At 42.0% G+C, this 26,996-nt stretch overlaps 1 protein-coding gene across 4 annotated transcripts in view; it reads right to left on the bottom strand.

The window, feature by feature from the left end:
* Positions 1 to 26,996, bottom strand: part of ARSB (arylsulfatase B) — a 104,766-nt gene that overhangs the window by 28,773 nt on the left and 48,997 nt on the right. For 2 of the 4 annotated variants that reach the window (XR_006281336.1, XM_038402063.2), the window contains exons 5-6: positions 15,252 to 15,495; positions 2,526 to 2,596 (exon numbers count right to left, since the gene is read on the bottom strand). Coding sequence is in view for 3 of the 4 variants with exons in the window: in XM_038402063.2 (XP_038257991.1) it covers positions 2,526 to 2,596; positions 15,252 to 15,495 (315 nt within the window). In the remaining variant the exon portion in view is untranslated. Of the gene's footprint in view, positions 1 to 2,384; positions 2,444 to 2,525; positions 2,597 to 15,251; positions 15,496 to 26,996 lie in introns of those variants that run through there. The other 2 variants (XM_043514543.1, XM_043514544.1) reach the window with 2 other exon arrangements.

Raw genomic sequence — 26,996 nt, 5'->3', positions numbered from 1 at the left:
TTCTATGTAGTCAAGAGTGTTGGAGAAAGGAGAGAAGGTAAAGATAAAAAGGTCAGCTTTTGCCATGGTAAGTTTAGGTTTATTCTAAGGGTATGCCTTCACTACCTGCCGGATTGCGGGGCAGCGATCGATCCAGTAGGCATCAATTTATCGCATCTAATCTAGACATGATAAATTGATCCCTGAGCACTCTCCCATCGACTACTGTACTCCAGTGCCATGAGAGGCGCAGGCAGAGTTGACGGGGGAGCAGCAGCAGTCGACTCACCGCAGTGAAGACACCATGGTAAGTCAATCTAAGTACGTCGACTTCAGCTACGTTATTCATGTAGCTGAAGTTGTGCAACTTAGATTGATTCCCCCCCCCAAAGTGTAGACCAGGGCTTAGTCTTGTGCACCACCCCCTTTACTCATGTTATTTATTCAAAACATAGCTGCCAAAAATCAATGTTCTGGCCTATCCTTCCAACCATGTCATCCCTTTTTGGAAAATGAAAAAGAAAGGAAGCTTAAGGAGAGATAGACTGAGATGTGTACAAATATATTTATGTTTATTAACACAGACTTATAAAAACTCAATGTATATAATTTTATGACATTATGGGAGAATGTTACTACATTATCACTGTCAAAACTAGAGCTATTAAGCAGATAATGAGCTTGTCTTGCAAAGCACACAACTCCTTCAATTTGCAATTAAGTTAAGAGAAGTTGTGGGCGTTTAGTACCATGCAAAAAATTAGACCAAATATGACTAGGCCAGATCCTTGTCACCAAGGCTGCTTAAGGCTGTAATATAAATTAATATGCTCCGTTGTATCAGACAAAAATGTTTCTCATGCATTAGCTGAAGAAATGATGATCTGAAGCAGAAAGGTTTTGACACCTATAAGGCACCTGAGAAAATACTTATAATACTTACTGATACTGATAAGATCTAGCAGCTGTATAGCTACTTACTCTAAACAACCGTTTTGAGAATTAAAATTTAAGTTAGGGAAAAAGCTGAAGGGTTACATACAGTATTTAAGGCTTAGTCCTGTCTTTTCCTGTACATAAGTGCAATTGGTGCTGGATGGCCAAATGGGTGGTGTAATCTGACTTGCCAAGGTGATGGGCATTGGGGGAAAAAAGATAGAGAAGCCACATGTAGTAAAAAAGGGCATCCGGGTAAGTATTTATGAATTTAGATTTCTTTTTAATGTGCCTGAAGCACAAGACATACAAAATTTCAAATTGGCTCCATCGCCATTTTAATGATCATTAATGATCAACCAATACAATAGCTCCCCTTAATTTACCACAGCAGCAAGATCCTGAATAAATACGACAGGCCTTGCAGTTAGCATTAAAACCTCAGCCGTCTCGGGCACTGTCGAACCAATGTGGAGAGCGAGTTCCTGAGTCTAGGACTCTACACTGAAAGCTTCTTGCCTCCAGATCTCCTCCAGATTTACATCTGGAATCTGTTAGGTTGGGCACCTCAGCTGAGTTCAGCCACTGCAGTACCACACAAGGAGAGAGATACTCTCTAAAGTATGCCTCTAACAACATACCAGGGCACAACAACCTACAAGGACTGCCTGCAGGGCTGTAACAGCCTATGGAGCATTCCGTAGAGGGAAATTGGCATGGCCAAACCTTAATCCGACCAGTATGTATGCTATCATTACAGCTGGGAGCAGCGACCGGCCAAGATGAGATCATATGCTCCTGCTTAGAGGAGAAGCAACACAGAGCCAGATGTACATTGTAGCAGCCTATCCTAAGCCATTCCCATCCACTTACTACAGGATGACTTGTGCCAGGCTCACAGGTTACATGCCACTGTCTCCACTGCACTGGCTTTCTTCAGTCAGTGTTCAGTTCTTAATGTATTACTATATATCTTAATTTAACACAAAAACTTCAAAATCGCTGGAAGAGTCATTTTCCAATGAAAATCTCCATGAGCAATCCCCATTTTAAAGAGCTCCTTGTCCTTACCAAATGCTGAATTATAAAAGAGAAAACATTTAGAGAGCAGCATGACTTGCTAACAATGCCTCCAACTCATGCTAATATGGCACAAAAGCAGCCACAAGGCTTGGAACGTCAGCCTATACAAAAACTAAAGTTTTCCACTTGCAAGGTCAATAATACAATCTTCTTATAGATAGAAGAACACAGAACATGCGGATGTTAGGAGACAACTCCTAATCTTGAGTGCAGGAGGCACATGGTTTTCTCTCAATAACCCCACAGCCTGCAGTACATTAGTCTTTGCATAGAAGTGCTTCAGAACACTGGGAAATGAAGAGCACAGTCTGGCAATGATTTAGGGTGTAGTTAACAGTACACTAAAGTTGCGATTATTGCAACTCCATTTTAAGGCAGTGACTTATTTGCAAATGGAAGGCATCCTAAGTATCTCCTTTCTTCACCTACAAAAGGGTAAACTTTTCTTGAGGGGAAAAAAGCATGCATTAGACAGATATTAAACTATGTGTCTATATAATATGACTATCAATGAATCGCATACTCACATGGAGAAGTATCCACAAACATAGGGTCTATGTTATGAAGCAGCTCCTTTCTCGGAGAAGGGCTTCCTTCACTAGAACAGAGTTCATTGGGAAACATTAATTTCTTTCTAGAGCCCTCTACAAATCTACATGTGCTATTTTAATACTTCCTTTTGTTATGTGTATAGGAAACAATTGTGTCCATTAACTATTATGAATTTTTAATTTGAAGGTCACCTATTGATCCAGTAGCTGTAATATTTTAGCCCAATCCTACAACTCCACACCCAGGTGAGCAGTCCCAATGAAGTCAGTGGGGGCTACTCATGTGCATAAGGGAGGCAGGATTAGACCTCTACATATTAAGCAAACATTACACTGAAAACCACCAATGTTCCTTAAAAGGTCCACTTACATTCATTATACCACAAAAATTTTAATAGTGAACTTCAAAGACAACCATTCAGATAATATCTAGATTATTTTATTTTAAGCAACAGCATATAAGCCAAGTAAAAATCTCTGACCTGAAACATTTACCATCTAGAATACAAAACACAGGTAAGATAACACTCAGTGGAAATCTTAAAAGAAGATGTTAAAACCATATAAAATTTTATTTTGGGAGGAAATATTTTATAATTCAATATCAATAATACCTAATTACAGAATTAATATTTCCCCTCTTGATATCATCTTTGGAAGCCAAACATTCTGAGTAAAAGTGAAAATTATAAATTACTGGTGGGACTGATTCAGAAAGTAAAGGGTATTTATTTGTATTACTTAACAAATCACACAGCACTTTTCAGCTAATATACAACCAGAGTCCAATGCTAAAAATTCAGTGTGAAAAAACTGCCATATGGAAAAGTTTCCCCCACAATGGATTAAAAATGTTAGAGTTTTAATATCTCGTTAGCATCACAAGCTGCATGCCAGACTGAGCCTTATGTAACGGGTTTGCATTTTAGGTCCTTCATTAGATTCTGAACTGATTCTGGATGCTCAGGTTGCAGCTGTGGCTAACAGTGCTTTTCTCCCTCTGTTCCTGGCAAGAGGAGTGAGACTTCTCCTTTCAGGTGCAGCCCTCATTACAGTTATCCATGCCTGTCTCACCTTGAAACTGGATTCATTTGAATATGCGCTACATACTGATACAATTTGAAGACTATCCAGAAACTGCAATAAGGTCAGACTGCAGCTCTTAAATGCTCACTTGTTAAATGATGTGTCAAACAGAGTGAGAGCCTCTTAAACCAGTGCTCTGTAATACATACCAGCTGCCAGTAAATTTATGGGGTGGAGCTTAAGGTGTTGGGATTTACCTATAAAGCTCTGAGCGGTTTAGGATCTTATTGTGTGTGTGTCTGCCTTCTTTCCTGTGCAATAGCTCCACTTCTATAATGAATAACAGTGCTTGAGCTAGATAGCCCCTGGATTAAAAGGCAGGCGACTGCTTACAGGCCATTTTCTACAAAGGGTTCCACTCGCCACCTTTTGGCCCAACAAAGCTTAAAATTGTTATTCTTCCAGACACCCTATTAAGCCCATCTGTTTTACCTTTTGGCCATTTGGGAAGGGGGTGGGCTGATAGATTCTAGAGATGAAAGTCCAGAGGGGATCATTTAGTCTGACCTCCTGATGACACGTATAATTTTGGTGGCTCTTTTTGCACTCCCTCCCATTTTTCAATGTGCTTTTTAATATGTGGACACCAGAACTGTACGAAGTATTCCAGTCTCATTCTCAGCACTGTTATATACAGAGGTAATATCACCTCCCTACTCCCCATTTATACATCGGTGGATTGCATTAGCCCTTTATTCCATAGCATCACACTGAGAACTTTCCTTGAACTGACTATCCACAACGACTCCTAAATTAATTTTCATAGTCATTATTCTCCAGGATATACTCCCCCATGTTGTAAATATGGCATGCATTCCTTCTTCCTTGATGTATAAAACTTTTCATTTAGCTGTATTAAAAACACATTTTGTTTGACGGGGCACAGGTTACCAAGCAATCCAGATTGCGTCGTATGACTGCCCTGTCTTCATTATTAACTGTCATTCTATTAACCTTTGTGTCATGTGCAAATTTTAGTAACAATGACTTTAAATTTTCTTTCAGATAGTTGATGAAAATGTTTAATAGTTTTGGGGCTAGAACCAATCTTTGCCAAACCCCACAAGAAACACCATAGTTCCATGATGATTCCCCATTGACAACTACTTATTTGAGATCTGTCAGTTAACTTGTTCTTAATCCATTTAACCTATGCTCTATTGTTTTGAATAGTGCTAATTTTTAAAATTAGAATATTTTGTAGTACTAAGTCAACTGCCTTACAAAAATCTAATTATATTACATCTACCTTTATTAGCCAAATTAATAATTTCATCAAAGAATGAAAGCAGGTTTGTTTGACAAGATCTATTTTTTATAACATCATGCTAATTGGAATGAATTATATTCCTATCCTTTAATTCTTTATTAATTGAATTCAGTGTCAGCTTTTCCATTATTTTGCCCAGGACTAATGTCAGGCTAACAGGCCTGTAGTTACAGGATCATCCTGTTTACCCTTTTAAAAATATTAGCACAACATTTGTATTCTTCCCATCTTCTGGAATTTCCCTGGTATCCAAGGGATGATATCAAAAATTAACATCAGTGTGTCAGAGATCTCCTAAGCCAATTATTTTAGGACTCTTTGATGCAAGTTATCATGGCCTGTTGATTTAAAATTTTTTATCCCTAGTAGATGTCTGACATGCTCCTAAATTACTAATTAGAAGATACTTCTTCATCCCCATATGATACAAGTACATCATCTGAACACTTCTGCCCTTTCTGTATCATTAACCTATACCATTGCTTGGATTTCTTTTTTTCCTAATATACTTAAACTCATTATTATTCTTAACCTGGCCAGCCATGGATTTTTCCTGATGTCCTTAGCTTCTCTTTATCAGTTTTCTACACTTCATAACTTTTGATTCATATCAATTGCTATCTATTTTCCCAATTGTTATATACTGCTTTTTAATATCTAATTGATGCCTTCACTTTGCCACTGAACCAAGATGAGTTTTTAGCCATTTTCTTTAGCATCCTTCTTGACTGTGGAATTGTGGCTATTAGAACATCTAATAAATTATTCTTAAAGAACTCCCAATTTTCATCTAATTTTTTTCTCCCACTGAATTTTGCTCATAATTTTCCTTAGTTTTGGGAAATTAGCCTTTTTGAAGCACCACAACTACATACTACTAGTTGGGACAGTTCTCTGTCCACATTGAATATAATCAAATCATGATCACTGATCCGTAGGCAAGCACCAACTTCCAGTTCAGCCTTTATCAGTCACAATAAGGTGCCAAAATAGACTTACCCTCATGTTGGTTGCAATACCTTTTGTGTTAGGAAATTACCTGTAATTTTTAGAAACTGATGGTGTTTTACTACTGGCTGCATAAATCTTCCAGAATATGTTTCCCAAACTGAAGATCCCCAGAACACCACAGATCGCCTCCCCCTCCTCCCACATTACAGACAAGTGTTTAAGGAGTGACTCCTGTTCTCTAGTTTGATTTGGTGGTCTGTATCAGACCCCCGTCAGTGAAGCTTCTTGGGCTTTATTAGTTAGCACATGTATCCAGGTGCATATAAAACCCTATGCTTCTGATTTATCATAACTAAAATAAGTAAGGGTGTCTTTAACGTAGATTGCCTCCTCCCCACCTCTTTAACCAACTCTACCCTTCCTGAACAGATTATAATCAGAGACTTTAAACACTCCAATCATGTGAATCATCCCACCAGGTTAGATTCGAGGTAGTTGGGATTGGGATTATTAATGCTGCTGTGGTGGGCCAGTTTCGTGGCCTGTTGTATATTATTCAGTGGCTTTTAATTTTGTATATTTAATGCATAAAAACCTAAGATTTCATTAGACTGGTGAATGGCAAGCATTGAAGGTCAGAATCAAGCCTAGAACAGCCTGAAATCTCTTTCATACTGTTTGTTCTGCACAACTCGGGGAGGCGTGCAGCTTAGGGTAGAAGACTGGAAGGTGTATACTTTGGTTGAGGTGGAAGGAGGAAGCCATTTTGGGCAGGAACTTGGGGTGAAGATGTAAGGAGACTGTGTCTTTGTGCAAGACGGTAAATGGTGGATCTGCCATCATGGCTGCCAATTCACTCACACAGCGTGCGGAGATGATGCCCACCAAGAAGATCAACCCTTCATGGAAAGATGGGCGACGGAGCAGGGGGCGAGGGGCCTGAAGGATGGCTTGGTGAGTGCAGAGAGGACCAGATTCAGATCCCAAGAGGGGGTAAGCTTCCGTACAGAGGAAAGGCACTGAGAAGGCCAGGGAGGAAGCAGGAGAACTTTGGATGGGTGAAGATGGAGAAACCATCCACAGGAGGAAGAAAGGCACTGAGCGCCAGGTGGACACAGATGGAGGAGTGGGCAAGGCCCGATTGGCAGAGATGACGGAGGTAGTCTAGAAGGACAGGAATGGAGATGAGTTTGTAGAGATGTGATGGTGATGCGCCACCATAGTAAAGCGGCGCCACTTAGCTTGATAACAGTGGATTGGAGTCTGCTACGAGTGATCATGTCTTGGATAGGGGTGGAGCAAGCCTGGTCTACACACGAGCCCCATCCAAATACCAGGCCATGAAATGGAGAGGGCTCGGGTTGGGGTGCTGCAGCCAGCCACACGCCTGCATTAGGAGGTCTGGGAGGGCCAGAAGAGGAATCGGGGCGTGAGCAGAGAGGTGGAGAAGGTTGGTGTACCAATACTGGCAAGGCCAGGAGGTAGCTACAAGGATAACCATCACTCGGTCCTTCCACACTCTGCGCAGGACCTGGGGAAGGAGGGGAATGGGTGGGAAGGCATAGTGGATATTCGAGGTCCAGGGAACAAGAATGGCATCGCCCTTTGACCCTGAGCCCAGGGCTCCCCAGGAGCAGAAGAGAGAAAGCTTACAGTTCTCAGATATCATGAAGAGGTCCCAGTGAGGCATGCCTCACCAATGAAAGATGGACCAGAGAGTGGGATTGTGGAGTTTCCACTCATGGTTGGCATGGAAGAACTGGCTGAGCCAGTCCACCAGGAAGTTGCTGCTGCCCAGGAGTTGTACAGTGTGCAGGGTGATTGCGTGCTGGAAGCCCCAATACCAAAGATGGATGGCCTCTGTGCAGCGGGAAGGAGACCTAGCCCCGCCCTGTCTGTTGATATACATAACTGCCGTCATACTGTCGGACAGCAGTTGAACATGGTGGGAACGGAGGAAGAGCAGGAAGGCCTGGCAGGACAGTCAATTGCTCATAGTTCCAGGATGTTGATGTGCATCCGCACAACCACTGGTGACCAAAGATCCTGGGCCTGGGGGACATGAATGGAATGCCTGGTAGAACCACGGATGGGATGCACCACCAGGTGAGGGAAGCCAAAACAGTGGGAAGGATGATGACCTGCTAGTTCAGGCGGTCTGACTGCGGATTGCAGACGGAGTGGAGCCACAGCTGAACGCAAGGTGGACATACGGCGTGACCGTGTTACATGCCACCATATGGCCCAGGAGGGAGAGGCACTGACAGACACACATTTGCAGATAGCGTCAGAGCATAGCGATAAGAGAAGTGAGGGCGGCAAAGTAGTCCCTGGGAAGAAAGGTGCGGGCTGCCACAGAGTCTAGGTGGGCCCCTATGAGGATGAGTGTGCAGGTAGGGACGAGGATCGACTTTTCCTCATTGAGGCAGATCCACAAGCTGCCAAGGAGGGTGTGGAGGGTCTGGATGGTGGCAAGGAGACAGGAGCAAGAGGGTTCCACAAGTAGCCAGTCATCCAGGTAGGGGAAGAGGGCATGGCCCGGGTGGTGCATATAAGCTGTCACGACCGCAAAGATCTTTATGAAGACATTGCGGGGAGGTAACACTGAGTTTAGAGGTGGTCTCCGGCGGGAGCTGCCCTTATGTCTGTGCCCATATTTCTTGTGCATACAGTGGGGCTTCGGTGATGCCGCCGGTGCGGCATGGGAGAGGCCCATTGAAGTGCTCACCTCCAGTGATGGGCACCATTCTGGGGGTCTGTTGGAACCAGGTCTGGTTGCGCATGTGAGCGCACCTTCTCCTCCTCCAGATATTTGCAGAGGGAAAGTTCACAAGCTGCTTGAGTCCGGGATGGAAACGAGTGGCAGATGGAGCCATGAAACACAAAGTGGGCTTCACCAAGACAGTAAAAGCAACAAGTGTGTTTGTTGCTCACTGAAAAGGAATGAGGTTCCGAGGCATATTTCTTGAAGCTGGCTTGTCGGGGCATAGTCTCCAGGCCGGGGAGAAAGAAACTCCCTGAAGGGGAGAAGTCCAAGGAAAACTACCTATTAAAAACTAATGGACATCTATCTAACTATACACAGCAAAAATGAAGAGCAGTTCTCTTAGTGAGCTAAGAGCACCCAGGGCTTCCAATTCTGGCCATGCAGCCGTGAGAGAGAACTGGAGCAGCCTTGACCCACATAGCATCTTAAAGCCTCAGACGCGCCATGCTGTTGATGCACGTGTTGGTCAAAGGATACTACTATGCATAGTTCTAGCTCTGGTGCACGGCACACATGTGCACCCACATTTTTTTTTTAAAATAGAATATCAGGGTTGGAAGGGATCTCAGGAGGTCATCCACTCCAACCCCCTGCTCAAAGCAGGACCAATCCCCAATTTTTGCCCCACATCCCTAAATGGCCCCCTCAAGGACTGAACTCACAACCCTGGGTTTAACAGGCTAATGCTCAAACCACTGAGCTATCCATCTCTCCCCCCCCCCACATAGGGACCATCATTCGAAGAAGAATTATAGGTGCCAAGGGTCCCTAATTTAAATTCTGCAGCACTATTAATTGATTATGAAATCATTCAATAACTTTTGGTATTATTTAAATAATTCTAAATACACCAGAAAGTGAGAGAGTGTATAACCAATGCACATTATTTACACAGTAGCAGAAATCTAACAGTCCAAGAAAACTTAGGAGCGCTTTTTGGAATGTGACCAGCTGGAGAAGCAATGGGAAATGCTACAGCACAAGGAGATGGCTGCCAGTTGGAGCTCCTAAGCTCTACTTCTATAGGGCTTAAAACCTCTCAAAAGTGGTCACCCTTCTATAATGGTGTGGGACTCGCCACTGTGGCACCTCCTGCTGGTTCTGGGAATTAGCTCAGTCTTTTCGCAGGGTACCCTCCTTCGGAGGTGTCTTGCCACTATCACTTCTTCTCTGGACCTGCGTTGCCTCAAGGATCGTGGAGTCCTCTTCAGGACACAGCCCTCTGCCCATGCCCCATTCCATTCTCCCCCACTTCTGGGCAACAGCAGTCCTCTGTCCAGCCACTCGCCTCTGTGGCCAACTGCAGCCCAAGGTTCTAGCTACTTGCCTCAGTGGCAAACTGCAGCCCTTCACTGGCCATTCCCCTCCATGGCATGTGGAGGTGGGAGACCCAGGTCCGCCCACTACTCCAGCTTATGACCCAGGGATCCCTCTAGGCAGCAGCCATGTGCTGAGTCTCCTTCAACCCCCGTTGTCCATTTCCCTGGGCCTCTTTCCTGTAGCCCTAGCACCTTCTTTGCCCCATATCAGAGCTTCAGTCTTTCAGCCAGTCAGGTTGGAGCTCCCTCTTGCTTCCCTAACTCGGCCCAGCACTGCTCAGCCCTTCAGGGACCCAGTCCTTCTCCCTGGGCTCCCAAGTGGGAACTACCTCCTCTGCCCTGCAGCTCTCTCTATATATGGGCCTGCTCTTCCCTGATTGGCTGTTCATTGCAGCCCCTTTGATTTGCTGTCTGCTGCACAGCCTCCCCATGGCTGCTTTTAACCATTTTTCCACTAGTGTGGGGCAGATGCTGCATCACACTTCTCAGTTACAGAGCTCCACTGCTATGTGGCTTAGCACCTCACAGGACAGCTTCAGCAAGTTATCCAGCTAGCAGCTGGATACTGTAGTTTTTGTCAGGGACACTTATTGAGTGCACAAGAAAGCAAGGATATGAAGGCTCAACTAAGGTTCTCTGAGACACCTTGTCTTTGTATTTCGGTATTTTCTAGTGATTACGTTTTTTAAAAATATAAACATAGCTTAGAATTCTCTGGCTTTAGGATATTTGTTTTTAGGTACAATATTCTATTAAGTTGCATGCGCGCTCTCTCTCTCTCTCTCACACACACACACACGTTTTTTTTGTGGGGATTATTATAGTGTGTTCCACCACAGGCTCAGTTCTGTGTTCTTAATGCAGGCGAAACTCTGATTATCTTCAAAGAAAAATTTGTTTATATAAAAACAGCAGAACTTTATTCTATGGTGCAGATTCTCTGCTGATATAAAACTGATGTCCCTCTGTAGATATCAAAGGCTAATTTATGCCAGCCAGGAGTACGGCCCTGTATTTTCAACCATGGAGTATTTTTAAAGCATAGTGAAAGGTTATTGTTCATTGGTGAATTTGAACAAAACATCTGTATAGGAACTTTAACAGAACAGGGTTTTGTTTAAACTAGGCAAAAAGTAGCCTTGGGAAGAAGTCCAAGGTTTTCCAGAGTAACTTTTGTTTGTCTTATTTTTGTAATGACCTGGTGTCACTAAGGATGTTTTTGTTCTTTTTTTTTTTTTAAATGTCTTGCACATATTTTATTTCCCTGGATCATATTTCCTCACACTTCCTTAAAATTTTTTTTATGTATATTGGAAAAAATATTAGGACAGGCTTGATTTAAGACATCATTTTCTTCAGCTTCAATTTGTATCACAGTGCAACTAGCTGTGATAGTCTTTTCCCAACAAATATTTAGTCTGTGGGATCATACATAAGTATTAGTATTTAAGAATGTAATTTTAAATTCTTTTCTTTCCTATGTCACAAGAAGTTGTAGACAAAGTCTACAGATTAAGAATGTTTACTTTTTAAGATTAACTGCTATTACAGAACAATAGCAGTGGTTCTCAACCAGGGGCCCTCTGGCGGGCTGTGAGCAGGTTTCAGAGGGTCCACCAAGCAGGGCTGGCATTAGCCACTTGCTGAGGCCCAGGGTAGAAAGCGAAACCCCCACCACATGGGGCTGAAGCCCTGGGCCCTGAGCTCCACCACCCGAGGCTGAAGCCGAAGCCTAAGGAACTTATCTTTTTGGGCCCCCTGTGGTGTGGGGACCTGGGCAACTGCCCTGCTTGCTATCCCTAATGCTTGCCATGGCTTTTATATGCAGAAAAACAGTTGTTGTGGCACAGGTGGGCCATGGAGTTTTTATAGCATATTGGGAGGCCTCAGAAAGAAAAAGGTGGAGAACCCCTGCTATACTGTATTGTCACACATTGATTTGTGATATAGTAACTGATTGGCACTTAATTTCCATTTTCCAAATTACCTTTAAAAAAAAAACAAAACAGATTCTAGCTATTCTCATCCATTATAGGCCACTGAGCACTAAAAATCAACAGAGTTGAACTTTCTATTAGATGTCATTAAAGTCCATTTTGTCCGATATCCAACATTCAACTGATCTTTTGAGCTACAATCCTGAAATTTGATTTATTCATTGAGGAAAATGTGAAATTAAACACTTCTATCATAAAGAAAAGGAGTGCCACAAGTACTCCTTTTCTTTTTGCGGATACAGACTAACACAGCTGCTACTCTGAAACCATTACTATCACAGGTCACCAATTCACAGATACTATATTAATTTCTTCTATGAAGAGTCATATTGGGAATGAGGCCTCCAACTTGGCAAATTTAAAGTAATCTGGGTCACCAGGTCTCTTTAGGTCCTTTTAAACATTACAGGTAGCGACTATATGAACTGGTAAGGTGACATGGGTTCAAGTGCCAGCAATATTCAGATGACACACACAGCTCTATCTATCCTTCACTACATGCGGCCATATCACCAAGATAACCCAGAATTTGGATAAGATCAGCTCAGGGATGAGGAACAGCTGATTGAAGCTGAACCCAGGCAAGGGAGAAGCACTAGTACTGATGGGAAGAGGAAAGCACTTTCAAGTATTTGCAACCACACTGCAGTCTCCTTTAGTTGAAGATACACACACACACACACACACACCCCTGAGCCATCCAGTCTGTGTAGTTGAGGAATCCTCCTGGATTCCTTGTTGATGATGAGCTCTCACATAGAAGCATTTGCATATAACACACACTTTCTACTATCTCTGGCTGACTAGCAGACTCATCCTGTTCTAGTAGACAATGACCTGGCCTCAATTACACCTTTTCACCTTACATGGAATACAGCAATGCAGTATGCTTGGGCATGAAGCCATCAGCCCTTGGGAAACTTCAGAGGGTACAGAATGTTGCAGCATATCTCCTCAGCAATCACAGGCTACTGTGAGCACATCAGACCTGTCCTGCGCTTTCTACACTGGTTTCCCATATAGTATCTAGTCAACTGCAAGGTCTTGGGCCTTATCCTTAAACTCCTTTATGGCCTGGGGCCAGCATATCTCAAAGATTGCCTACAGCTCCAGAATCAAAATCATGGTAGACAACGGAACTCGACTCAATGAAACCTTCAACCGTAAGGCTAATGCTCACTTGTGCAGGTGGCAGAGCTTCTTGGAGGGCAATCTGAAACTGGCAAACTCACAGAAACTAAAGACCATCATAAACCTTCACATCTTCTGCTGCAAGTGCAAGGTGCATTTTTTTGACTTAGCCATCTGACATACAATGTAGGGTTTTAAAATGTTTGTTTTAAAACCCCACCATAAAACCTATGCTGCCCACACAATTTTTCCCCTGGGGAAAGGGAAAGAGATAGAACCACATGTGACAGATGGTAGTCACGTTGCTTAACATGCTATTGGAATGCACTCAGATACCATACTGCTGACTATAGTTTAAGAACCTATATGAAATAGAATAGAATCAATTGCATTAATTAGATTTTTACCAAAAAAGATGCTGAAGATGAACTAGTGTGCCCCAAGTGCTGATGGCAGTATCAAATCTACCTCAAGGACCTTGTCTTGATGGGCAAAAGAGATGCATTTGTCAGTCATGTTAGCTCTAGAATGTTAGCTTAACGTGACTGAAAAGCACCACCAAGGTGCAAACTAACATGTTTCAATGCGTGTAAGCTAGCAATCTTGTATCTTGGTGGTAGAGGCTGTTAAAGTTGCAAAATGTGGGAAGGTGTTAAAAAAAAAAAAAAAAAAAAAAGGAACTCAGCTTTAGTTTTAACAATCTCAATTTGTTGGGGAGACATCCATATAGTTTCTATTTTATAATTTCTGTTATTGAAATACAATACCCACACACGGAGTCCCTCATAATACGGACAGGCTTTTACCAAAATTAGTAGTTGAACCAAAAACTTGAAGCATTATAAACAACAACATACACAAAGCATTTAATCTGCAATGTTTGGTATGTAGGAATTACGAAGTCCAGCCTCTGATTTAATTGTAGCAGTATTTTACTTTGTTATATAGCTAGCATCTTGAATGGTCCTTAAGTGACTCAAAACTATATTCAAATATCACTGAAATGAAGCTACTTCTTAGAAGGGAGGGAATGGAATTTAGCCAGCTAGCTAGCACACAGCATGCATCCGATGAAGTGAGCTGTAGCTCACGAAAGCTTATGCTCTAATAAATTTGTTAGTCTCTAAGGTGCCACAAGTACTCCTTTTCTTTCAGCATGCTTCATGAAAGTGTAGAAGGGAGGAATAAAGGAATTTAGACCAAGGTCACCAGGAAAACCCCTACTCTTGCATGAAGTGCCAAGGACCTTTAATACATGCAGAAACTCAGATTCTGAGGGCTCCATAACCCACGTGTGGTAGGATAAACCTCAGGGAATTGTATCTTTGGAAGAACAAAGAACTGAATAAACATTTATCAAGAGCTAATTCTATATTCATAGAGTTTAAGAGCAGAAGGGACAATTCTATCATCCTATCTGACCTCCTGTATATCGCAGGCCATTAAATTTCACCCAGTTACCCCTGTGTTGAGATCAATACCTTGTCTATGACTAAAATGTAATGTCCAGAAAGGCAACCAGCCTTGATCTAAAGACACCAATGGGTGGAGAATCTATCATTTCTCTTGGTAGTTTAGTTTATTCTAATTGTTAATCACCCTCATTGTTAAAAATGTGTAATTAACCTATTCTCTTCCATTCTATTCAGGTTATCATGCTACATCTGAGCACACCTTCCAGAGATGTATTATGTAACATCACTGGCATCTTTCATTTATGGTGCTTTCTTCATTCCTGTTCTCCTCCTGGAGGAAAAATAAAAAGGAGTACTTGTGGCACCTTAGAGACTAACATTTATTTGAGCATAAGCTTTCGTGAGCTACAGCTCACTTCATCGCATGCATCTGGTGGAAAAAATGCATCAAATTCCACCAAATGCATCCAATGAAGTGAGCTGTAGCTCACGAAAGCTTATGCTCCAATAAATGTTAGTCTCTAAGGTGCCACAAGTACTCCTTTTCTTTTTGCGAATACAGACTAACATGGCTGCTACTCTGAAACCTGGAGGAAAAATGTGTATGTGATTTAAACCTCTCCTTTTATTTAGCAAATTACTTTTTTTCCAATATTATTTAGGATCAAATATATGTGTCTGTTTCTCCCAATTTCAGGTCTGTTGCTCTTGCTGATACAAGTCTTATCTTAGCAGGATTCTGACAGTTATTTGAAATGCAAGTTACCTGATAGTTTTCCACACATCAAAGCCATCCAGAGGCTTAGTGCTGTTTATATGTCCCCCAGCAAGATTTACTAGAGTCGGCAGCCAGTCAGAGATGTGGATCAGTTCATGACTTTCTACTCCCCTCTGTTTCAGTAAAGGACTTGCAACAAATCCTACTCCTCTCATTCCTCCTTCCCAGAGTGTCCACTTTCTTCCTCTTAGAGGCCAGTTATTTCCACCTCCCAAAGTCTGTCCTCCATTATCTGAAATTACAGGTAAGCAAAATAAAATGATTTTTAAAGACAAGTATTTTATAATGTGTTCATTTTAAATAAATTTACATAACACAGGGATATAACAATCACTACATAATGCTAAATTCTACCAACAACTTCAGTTACATACACTACTATTCAACATTTCATGTGATGCTTTGCATCTTCAAAGCAGATTACAAATATTAGCTAAAACTCACAAAATCTTGCAGAAAGGTAGTGTTACATATTCAAATGTGAACAAAAACAATGTGGCAGGAGAAGAGAGTGAATATTACTTTCAGGTGCAAAAAAAAGCTTACCAACATTTATAAGATTGGGTGAGTGAGTTTTAATTTTTTTTAGATCTACAGGTTTATGTAACTAAACTTGACCTACAAGGAAACATACTCATGTCAGTTTCTTTTCACTGTTTTCAGGGCACGCGTGTTCAATGAACCAGAACTATTTTCAAAAGTTTTAAAAAATACACAAAGCAAAGCTGTTTTTTTCCTATGCAAGTCTTTTAATCTACTGCCTGCTTTAGTTTTAACTATAATTGTATGTTGTGATTAAAAACCAGGAATGGAAACTATTGTGGGAGCAAAGGAACAAGGAGGTGCTACAGCTGATAAACCAGAGAAGACAGCCTTACTATCCTCACAATGAAACCAAATGATCTCATTCCTATTTAATTAACTAGGAATCAGTGTAAATTCCTGCTGTAGACACATAATCAGTTTAACCTGAGCAAGAAGGAGGATTTTCTTTGCTAAGGGATAAAAGGGACTTTATCTGTGTGACATCTCAAAGGTGGATACAAAGAGAATGAAAACTAAATTTTATTGAATTCTTCAATCTGATCCTCCAATAAATAAAATAAACTTTAAAAAATAATAATGTACATTTTTATTGCACTTTTCATCACAAAATGCTTCAGATACTGATAAATAAAACACTTCTGAAAAGCAGCCATTCATTTTTTGGAGGGTGGCAGCCAAGCAGGAAACTAGTATGCAAACTGGCAGCCTAAGTTAGGCCCTTAAATCCGTATTTAGGTACTTTAGAAATGGCCCAATATTTCAAAAGTGCAAAGCATTTTGTGGCCCTCACTGACTTAAAAAGGAGCTGCTGGATGCTCAGCACTTTTGAAAAATCAAACCACTTATTTAAAGTGCCTGAATATGGATTATGGGCACCCAGCTGAAAGCCTTGGCCTCACATCCACACAAAGCAGACAAGATATTAGCTTTTATGGAATCAAAGATCTCTACACAGTAAGTGCATGAAACTCAACTTATCACCCTTTATAAGGGCCAAGGGATGAATCTTTGGGATTTGAATTGTGGTTTCAGGGAGACTAGATTCTTCAGTATTCTAAAGTCTGCAGCCAGAGTTTGTGCCTAGGGAACTCTTACTGGCAGAAGAAATGTCCACCACCTCTTGAGCCAGCTGCTCCTTCCATCGTTGGTGAAAGCAGATGGAGAGAGTGTGTTAGGGGCATTGCAGGGGAAAGGCAGACCATGAGTAGTACAGAGAGAGGGCATAGCAGAGTAGAGCCGAGCGGAGCCATCCTACAACTTGACTTTATAGTAGGGCCAGGTGACCGGGGGATCAGGGAGTCACCCAGCCACTCCCTGCAGCACCTATCTCCGCTACATCCGAGCAGAGCTTGGATATAGCAGAGAATCAAACTCCAAGTATTTTAAACCTGCTGCCTGTCACACAAAAATATATCCATTTTATACCTGCATATTACTAGCTTGCAGGTTACTTGTTTTGAAAGATAACAGCAATTAAATATTAAGCAAATTCTGATAGTTCACTATCTTATAGAATAGTGAAAAAAAAAGTTGTATATTTCATGGGCCTTATCAAAATCTCTCATATTTAAAATAATATTTTCCTCAGACCAATGTCTGTCCCTTCTGAAAATGTTTTCACAACCTTCATGTTATGTCAGTTTCATTACACTGTGGACTACTTGGATCAGGAACCTTGTCTAGTTTATAATCTGTACAGAACTCAGAATGTTGTCTCCACTTGAACTGTATGTCAACATAAACAAAAATAATTAAAACAACATGAGTTTCCTTCCTTGGACAGACACTTCATCTGACATGTACATTAAAAACAGACAATATATGAAACTCATTTATACTTCCTCTCATTTTCTTCTTGGTAATAGTTACTTTCCCTCTCTTTCCCCACATTAGGAATTCTTTTTCAAGAGACCTCTTCTGTTTCACTTCCTGACTAAATTACCAAGAAATTTTTGCAGGAGAGGGGAAGGGAAAAGACTGATTTTTGTTTTGGTTTGGTGTTCCAACAGATATTTATTATTAGCTTCAGTCAGAAGAAAACCTAACAACTTTGGTGGGTGGTTTTAAAAATAGATGTAAACAGATGAGAATTACTTCCGTAAAGTTTTGTCAGGTGAAATATTACAATCATATTAAAAGGTACACAAACTATTTCACCAGTTACTGTCTTGTCTCAAACCTCCTCTTTTAGGAGAAGCCTATGCAGGTAGTGGTGGCTAGTTTATTCAAGCAACACTGATCACCACCAATATCTTACACTCTTTTCATGTGTTGACAAATGATCAGACAAGCCAGAGACAGAATTAGCATAACATTTGCCTACTGTTAGATATAGCCAAGGTTTTTGAGAGAGCTGATCACAAAGTGCAGATGACTCATCTTCATAGCCTGGCATGGATAGTTGCATCCATTTCATACAATTTATAGACAACAAAAGGGCTCTAGACAACTTTGCCATATCTTAGAAAATACAATCAAGCTAATAAACCAACAGAGCACGCTCTCCAAAACCCGGGTAGGATAGCTGCTTCTCTTTCGAAGGAGCTCTCTCACATGGAGGTCTGTAGGCCTTTATCTTCTCCTGCTCCTGTTCGATGTGTGTATTCCCCCAGTACAAAATGTTAAGGCTTCAGAGACAACAGTATGCAGATGAGCTCCAACTCCCTTTCATTCACAACAAAGGTAGACAACCTACTATCCCAGTGCCTGAGAGAAATAAGTAACTGGATGAAAAGCAGCTGGCTCCTAATCAAACAGAGGTAGTGCTAGTGGGAAGCACTTAAAAACAAAACAAAAAACTGGCTACAGCAACGACTTCAGCCTATACTGAGGGCACTGGTCCTTGGATTATCAGAGTAGTGCAATCTTGGGAGCCATATTGAATTTCAACTGCTCATGGATGTTCAGACAGCAGTAGCCAGAAACGCCAAAAGGAGAGCCAGGCACCTTTCCTTTAAGATACAGACCCATCCACAGTATTTGCCACATCCAGTCTAGATTATTGACAAGTATTATACACAGGGTGGATTGATTTAAATTAAAGCGATATAAATCACTGACGTTAATCATGATTTAAATCAGCAAGGCCTTCAGCTACAGAAATCTTGGCCATTAGAAATCAAGACAAATCTTAGCCTTGCCACACTTAGAGTCCAGTTTAAGACCGATATCTTTGCACAAGACTTTCAATAATAAAGGTACCGCAGGATAGCCCAGTAAGGTCTCTGTTGGAGACAAACAGACTTCCCACTTAGGAGAGTAGAACAAATAATGGAGGAGTACAGAGTATGTGCTGTGTGCTTTCCAGAATCATAAGACAACATTTCATGCCCCCAAAGAGCTTACCATTTGAAAGGGTAAAAATAAAGTGAGGATCGGGGCGGGGACAGGTAAGGGGATAAAACAGAAGAATGGTCATAATGTTGACTGACACATTTTTCTTTTTGAGCTGAAGGGTTTCCCAAACTCATTCCCTTCCCCTTTTGGGAGGATCAGAATCCTAGTATGATAGGTACATGCTTGATTTTTCATACTCAACTTGTAATTTTTTTATTCTTCTTCACCACATGTTCAGTCATCCTAGAAAAAGGACCTGTAATATTTCAGTTTCCTTTAGACTTTTCTCAAGAAATTCTTCTCTTGATCCCAGGGTAGTGCAGTAGTTTTATACTCTCACACAGGGCTTCCAACTGCTCCCAGCTTTGCATTTACTGCTGCTTTTACATTTTCAAGGTGGATCATGTTTGGTTAGCGTTTAACAGTCACATTAGGTTTTCTTTAGTAGGTCAGCATCTCTCTGCTTCCCACCAATACAGATGACGGAGGGAGAGATGAAGTGGGTCCATTGCCAGACCTGAAATTGTGACATTTATGTTGCTGCATCGAAACACTGATGAAATTCTGCACTTGGAATATCCAAGTTATCAAAGGAAGACTGTGATTGTGGTGGTGATTATAATGTATGATCCAAATTAATCATACACGGAATGTTCACATATGTTTCAGAGCAACTTTTTACAGTATTTAGCCTTAGTGATGCAAAGCCAGGGCATTACACAAAACACAGTCTAGATAAACACACTTTGACACACATGAGTCAACACTAATTCAACTTTTCAACCAGATAAAAGAAAAGCTGAGGGAGGATCCCTGCTGACCCAGCATTAGCAGGTCAGCACTGCAATGGAAGTGGAAGCAGCAATATCTGCTTAATATCACCAACAAAATAACTGAAGATGGATACAGTGTAGAGCGAAACAAAGGCAGAAGTTAGAAAGCTAATGCTTTGTGGGTGCTTTTAAGAGAGAGTGCACTGCAGTACTCTAGCTTTTATATAGCACAGATGTGGATTACTGTGGCGGTCCATATCAATTAGAGACTATGTTATGTGTAATGGTCATATACTACTAGGAGCCTAGGAAAATGTGCCATTCCTGATGGAATACGAAAGGGAAAAATGTAATAGAAACAAAGACTACTTAGTCAGCTGTAAGAAAAGGAGGTGGGGCCAACAGCTGTTATAGTTCTACAATTATATGCATCTATAATATAAAAGGAGGCAAAATAGCCCCCTTCAGGCTGCAGTTGCTAGTCTCTCCTAAAAACGGAAAGCATTACTTATTGAAAAAACATGCAGTGAAAGGTTTCAACGAAAGGGTGAACCCACACTAGTTAGATCAGTATTAACCAGGCAACTAGAAGAAGTAGCTCCTATGGAAGGGATTGGATTCCTTTCTGAGGACCAGGAATCTGAGTGGAAGACATCCCAGGTTTTACAAAGGTAGAGTCTATAGGTTTGAAACAGTTATGCCGTTTTTTCTTTAATACTACATTTCTGTAAAAATCCAGATGCTGGATTGCAAATGAATCTTGAAGAATTGGCCACATTTAACAATTTTACATAAAGTTACATTAGCAAGGTTGATGTAAATTTTATTTTGGCTTATCAGTATGCATGTAACCATAGGATAACTACATCCTGACATATGTTCCTGTGATCTGCCTGACTACAGCTGTAGGAGACTAACCAATTTTTGCTTCAGAAGTATTCACATAGTCTCTTCTCCTCTAGAATATTTTTACAAGGATTTGCAAATTTTATCCAGCGTGAATATCTGCCAGTACTGCAGCAAAAGCAATTCTCACTTCCAAAAACTGCCTACCTCTTCAGTGAAAAAGTCACTGCAAAAATCAATATATTTTGCAAATACTTAGAAATATTTATCAGATATGCCAAAGCTTCTCACAGCTCTATGTCTCTCTCCTCAATTGTACTAAGCAAGCAGAGTACTGAAATTTTGAATAGTAAATAAATTTGAATATTACCCCAAAGCAAAATTGGAGAGAAGGTATGACATATGCATCTGTCACCTCATCTGCATGCCCAGATTACAAAATTAAAGGTTGGCAGGATGAGAAGCAAGGCTCCAGAACACGACATACCATAAAAAGCCTGCAGAAGGGGCCAAAGTTAAATTGAAATTTCTATAGCCTTGATGCCATCAAGTTTGCCACAGCATGAGAGCAGGGGCAGAGTTTGCCACCCAGGGAGCCAGCTAGAGTTATAACTATAATAATAACCTGCAGATTCTCAAGATCCATGTTTCTCTGAAGATTCTAGGGTATGGTTAGAATCCCAGGCTCTCTTCATTACCTCTAGAGACCACACCATCCAAGTCAGCATGGCTGTCCCTCCTCCCTCACAGGTCCCAAATCCTGTCAGGTGGTTTTCAAGGGTACGTAGAAGGGAGCTGGTATAAATAAATCTTGACAGCGATAGCATCATCTTGTGGAAGCCTTTCAGTATTTCCAGAAGAATGATAATATGAAGAACAAATTTTTCCTAGCTACATCGCTTGCACATTCTACCACTCTTTCCTCCTGCCCCAAAGCCCTGTTCACATGAATAAGCTTTCATGGAATGAATGGGGTAGGCAAAGAATCCATGTTGCCACAGCCTACCTTCCTCCCAACGGATTTTGGACACAAGCAGTGGTTTTTATTCCCCTCCTGTATCATTGCCTTTGCAGTAAATACTGGTGGGGGGTGGGGGAGGGAAGGGAGATGGGCAACATAACCTTAGGATTCTCTATTTGGAATATTTAGGTTGGTGGTGGGGGTCTTCTGTATTTGTTTTTGGTTTTTCAGATCAGGAAAAAACCATTTAAAACATATTACACTTTTTTTGTAATGTTCAAGCATAGGCTCAAAACACTGAATGTCACTTTAATAAGAAAGCCCGACACGTTTTTCTCCTGGTAAACAACTGTTCTTGTAATTAATTTTCATACTAATTCATATTCACATGAGACTTTTTGTCTCTAACAAAAGAAACATTTAACTGAATTTATAATTTGTAAATAATCAGTGTTTTGCTAGGGTTGTCAGCAGAATCAAATAAAACTGGACAGGCAATTCTGTTTCCATCAAACTCTTCTCTGAAGATCTGTTAGATACTAAACATTCTGGCTGGTGCAGCATATATTTATTTATTTAACAGTGTAGGAGACATGTATAGCTAGTAAACAGTTTGATCAGTGTGTATCTATGAAGAGCAGTGGGATGGATAAAAGAAATAATGACTGGAGCTAGCTGAATAAGAAATAATTTTGAGAAGCCTGTAAGAGATCTTTATGTTTTCTCCTGCTGTTTAGATGTCAAATTATTACAAAAGAAACATTAAACTACATTAAAGTGGAGTATCAGTGGCACAATATGACCTTCAGATCACTTTCCCTGCTACTCGTCATAATCCACTGGCTTTCCTTATTCCCCAAAAAGAAAAGGAGTACTTGTGGCACCTTAGAGACTAACAAATTTATTAGAGCATAAGCTTTCGTGAGCTACAGCTCACTTCATCCGATGCATTTGGTGGAAAAAACAGAGGAGAGATTTATATACACACACACAGAGAACATGAAACAATGGGTTTATCATACACACTGTAAGGAGAGTGATCACTTAAGATAAGCCATCACCAGCAGCGGGGGGGGGGGAAAGGAGGAAAACCTTTCATGGTGACAAGCAAGGTAGGCTAATTCCAGCAGTTAACAAGAATATCAGAGGAACAGTGGGGGGTGGGGTGGGAGGGAGAAATACCATGGGGAAATAGTTTTACTTTGTGTAATGACTCATCCATTCCCAGTCTCTATTCAAGCCTAAGTTAATTGTATCCAGTTTGCAAATTAATTCCAATTCAGCAGTCTCTCGTTGGAGTCTGTTTTTGAAGCTTTTTTGTTGAAGTATAGCCACTCTAAGATCTGTGATCGAGTGACCAGAGAGATTGAAGTGTTCTCCAACTGGTTTTTGAACGTTATAATTCTTTACGTCTGATTTATGTCCATTCATTCTTTTACGTAGAGACTGTCCAGTTTGGCCAATGTACATGGCAGAGGGGCATTGCTGGCACATGATGGCATATATCACATTGGTAGATGCGCAGGTGAACGAGCCTCTGATAGTGTGGCTGATGTGATTAGGCCCTATGATGGTATCCCCTGAATAGATATGTGGACAGAGTTGGCAACGGGCTTTGTTGCAAGGATAGGTTCCTGGGTTAGTGGTTCTGTTGTGTGGTGTGTGGTTGCTGGTGAGTATTTGCTTCAGATTGGGGGGCTGTCTGTAAGCAAGGACTGGCCTGTCTCCCAAGATCTGTGAGAGTGATGGCTCGTCTTTCAGGATAGGTTGTAGATCCTTGATGATGCGTTGGAGAGGTTTTAGCTGGGGGCTGAAGGTGATGGCTAGTGGCGTTCTGTTGTTTTCTTTGTTGGGCCTGTCCTGTAGTAGGTGACTTCTGGGTACTCTTCTGGCTCTGTCAATCTGTTTCTTCACTTCAGCAGGTGGGTATTGTAGTTGTAGGAATGCATGATAGAGATCTTGTAGGTGTTTGTCTCTGTCTGAGGGGTTGGAGCAAATGCGGTTATATCGTAGCGCTTGGCTGTAGACAATGGATCGAGTGGTATGATCTGGATGAAAGCTAGAGGCATGTAGGTAGGAATAGCGGTCAGTAGGTTTCCGATATAGGGTGGTGTTTATGTGACCATCGCTTATTAGCACCGTAGTGTCCAGGAAGTGGATCTCTTGTGTGGACTGGTCCAGGCTGAGGTTGATGGTGGGATGGAAATTGTTGAAATCATGGTGGAATTCCTCAACAGCTTCTTTTCCATGGGTCCAGATGATGAAGATGTCATCAATGTAGCGCAAGTAGAGTAGGGGCATTAGGGGACGAGAGCTGAGGAAGCGTTGTTCTAAGTCAGCCATAAAAATGTTGGCATACTGTGGGGCCATGCGGGTACCCATCGCAGTGCCGCTGATTTGAAGGTATACATTGTCACCAAATGTGAAATAGTTATGGGTCAGGACAAAGTCACAAAGTTCTGCCACCAGGTTAGCCGTGACAGTATCGGGGATACTGTTCCTGACGGCTTGTAGCCCATCTTTGTGTGGAATGTTGGTGTAGAGGGCTTCTACATCCATAGTGGCTAGGATGGTGTTTTTAGGAAGATCACCAATGGACTGTAGTTTCCTCAGGAAATCGGTGGTGTCTTGAAGATAGCTGGGAGTGCTGGTAACGAAGGGCCTGAGGAGGGAGTCTACATAGCCAGACAATCCTGCTGTCAGGGTGCCAATGCCTGAGATGATGGGGCGTCCAGGATTTCCAGGTTTATGGATCTTGGGTAGCAGATAGAATACCCCAGGTCGGGGCTCCAGGGGTGTGTCTGTGCGGATTTGTTCTTGTGCTTTTTCAGGGAGTTTCTTGAGCAAATGCTGTAGTTTCTTTTGGTAACTCTCAGTGGGATCAGAGGGTAATGGCTTGTAGAAAGTGGTGTTGGAGAGCTGCCTAGTAGCCTCTTGTTCATACTCCGACCTATTCATGATGACGACAGCACCTCCTTTGTCAGCCTTTTTGATTATGATGTCAGAGTTGTTTCTGAGGCTGTGGATGGCACTGTGTTCTGCATGGCTGAGGTTATGGGGTAAGCGATGCTGCTTTTCCACAATTTCAGCTCGTGCACGTCGGCGGAAGCAGTCTATGTAGAAATCCAGGCTGCTGTTTCGACCTTCAGGAGGAGTCCACCCAGAATCCTTCTTTTTGTAGTGTTGGCAGGAAGGTCTCTGTGGGTTAATATGTTGGTCAGAGGTGTGTTGGAAATATTCCTTGAGTCTGAGACGTCGAAAATAGGATTCTAGGTCACCACAGAACTGTATCATGTTCGTGGGGGTGGAGGGGCAAAAGGAGAGGCCCCGAGATAGGACAGATTCTTCCGCTGGGCTAAGAGTATAGTTGGATAGATTAACAATATTGCTGGGTGGGTTACGGGAACCATTGTTGTGGCCCCTTGTGGCATATAGTAGTTTAGATAGCTTAGTGTCCTTTTTCTTTTGTAGAGAATCAAAGTGTGTTTTGTAAATGGCTTGTCTAGTTTTTGTAAAGTCCAGCCACGAGGAAGTTTGTGTGGAAGGTTGGTTCTTTATGAGAGTATCCAGTTTTGAGAGCTCATTCTTAATCTTTCCCTGTTTGCTGTAGAGGATGTTGATCAGGTGGTTCCGCAGTTTCCTTGAGAGTGTGTGGCACAAGCTGTCAGCATAGTCTGTGTGGTATGTAGATTGTAATGGATTTTAGACAGACATCATCTTCCTCTCCAAATGCAAACAGATGGACATCATACCGAAAGGACTGAAGGTAAAAAATCCATTACAATCTACATACCACACAGACTATGCTGACAGCTTGTGCCACACACTCTCAAGGAAACTGCGGAACCACCTGATCAACATCCTCTACAGCAAACAGGGAAAGATTAAGAATGAGCTCTCAAAACTGGATACTCTCATAAAGAACCAACCTTCCACACAAACTTCCTCGTGGCTGGACTTTACAAAAACTAGACAAGCCATTTACAAAACACACTTTGATTCTCTACAAAAGAAAAAGGACACTAAGCTATCTAAACTACTATATGCCACAAGGGGCCACAACAATGGTTCCCGTAACCCACCCAGCAATATTGTTAATCTATCCAACTATACTCTTAGCCCAGCGGAAGAATCTGTCCTATCTCGGGGCCTCTCCTTTTGCCCCTCCACCCCCACGAACATGATACAGTTCTGTGGTGACCTAGAATCCTATTTTCGACGTCTCAGACTCAAGGAATATTTCCAACACACCTCTGACCAACATATTAACCCACAGAGACCTTCCTGCCAACACTACAAAAAGAAGGATTCTGGGTGGACTCCTCCTGAAGGTCGAAACAGCAGCCTGGATTTCTACATAGACTGCTTCCGCCGACGTGCACGAGCTGAAATTGTGGAAAAGCAGCATCGCTTACCCCATAACCTCAGCCATGCAGAACACAGTGCCATCCACAGCCTCAGAAACAACTCTGACATCATAATCAAAAAGGCTGACAAAGGAGGTGCTGTCGTCATCATGAATAGGTCGGAGTATGAACAAGAGGCTACTAGGCAGCTCTCCAACACCACTTTCTACAAGCCATTACCCTCTGATCCCACTGAGAGTTACCAAAAGAAACTACAGCATTTGCTCAAGAAACTCCCTGAAAAAGCACAAGAACAAATCCGCACAGACACACCCCTGGAGCCCCGACCTGGGGTATTCTATCTGCTACCCAAGATCCATAAACCTGGAAATCCTGGACGCCCCATCATCTCAGGCATTGGCACCCTGACAGCAGGATTGTCTGGCTATGTAGACTCCCTCCTCAGGCCCTTCGTTACCAGCACTCCCAGCTATCTTCAAGACACCACCGATTTCCTGAGGAAACTACAGTCCATTGGTGATCTTCCTAAAAACACCATCCTAGCCACTATGGATGTAGAAGCCCTCTACACCAACATTCCACACAAAGATGGGCTACAAGCCGTCAGGAACAGTATCCCCGATACTGTCACGGCTAACCTGGTGGCAGAACTTTGTGACTTTGTCCTGACCCATAACTATTTCACATTTGGTGACAATGTATACCTTCAAATCAGCGGCACTGCGATGGGTACCCGCATGGCCCCACAGTATGCCAACATTTTTATGGCTGACTTAGAACAACGCTTCCTCAGCTCTCGTCCCCTAATGCCCCTACTCTACTTGCGCTACATTGATGACATCTTCATCATCTGGACCCATGGAAAAGAAGCTCTTGAGGATTCCACCATGATTTCAACAATTTC

The sequence above is a fragment of the Dermochelys coriacea genome, chromosome 5 (genome assembly GCF_009764565.3).
Source record: "Dermochelys coriacea isolate rDerCor1 chromosome 5, rDerCor1.pri.v4, whole genome shotgun sequence".
Taxonomy (NCBI): Eukaryota; Metazoa; Chordata; order Testudines; family Dermochelyidae; genus Dermochelys; species Dermochelys coriacea.
This window is presented reverse-complemented; position numbering and strand designations above follow the sequence as displayed.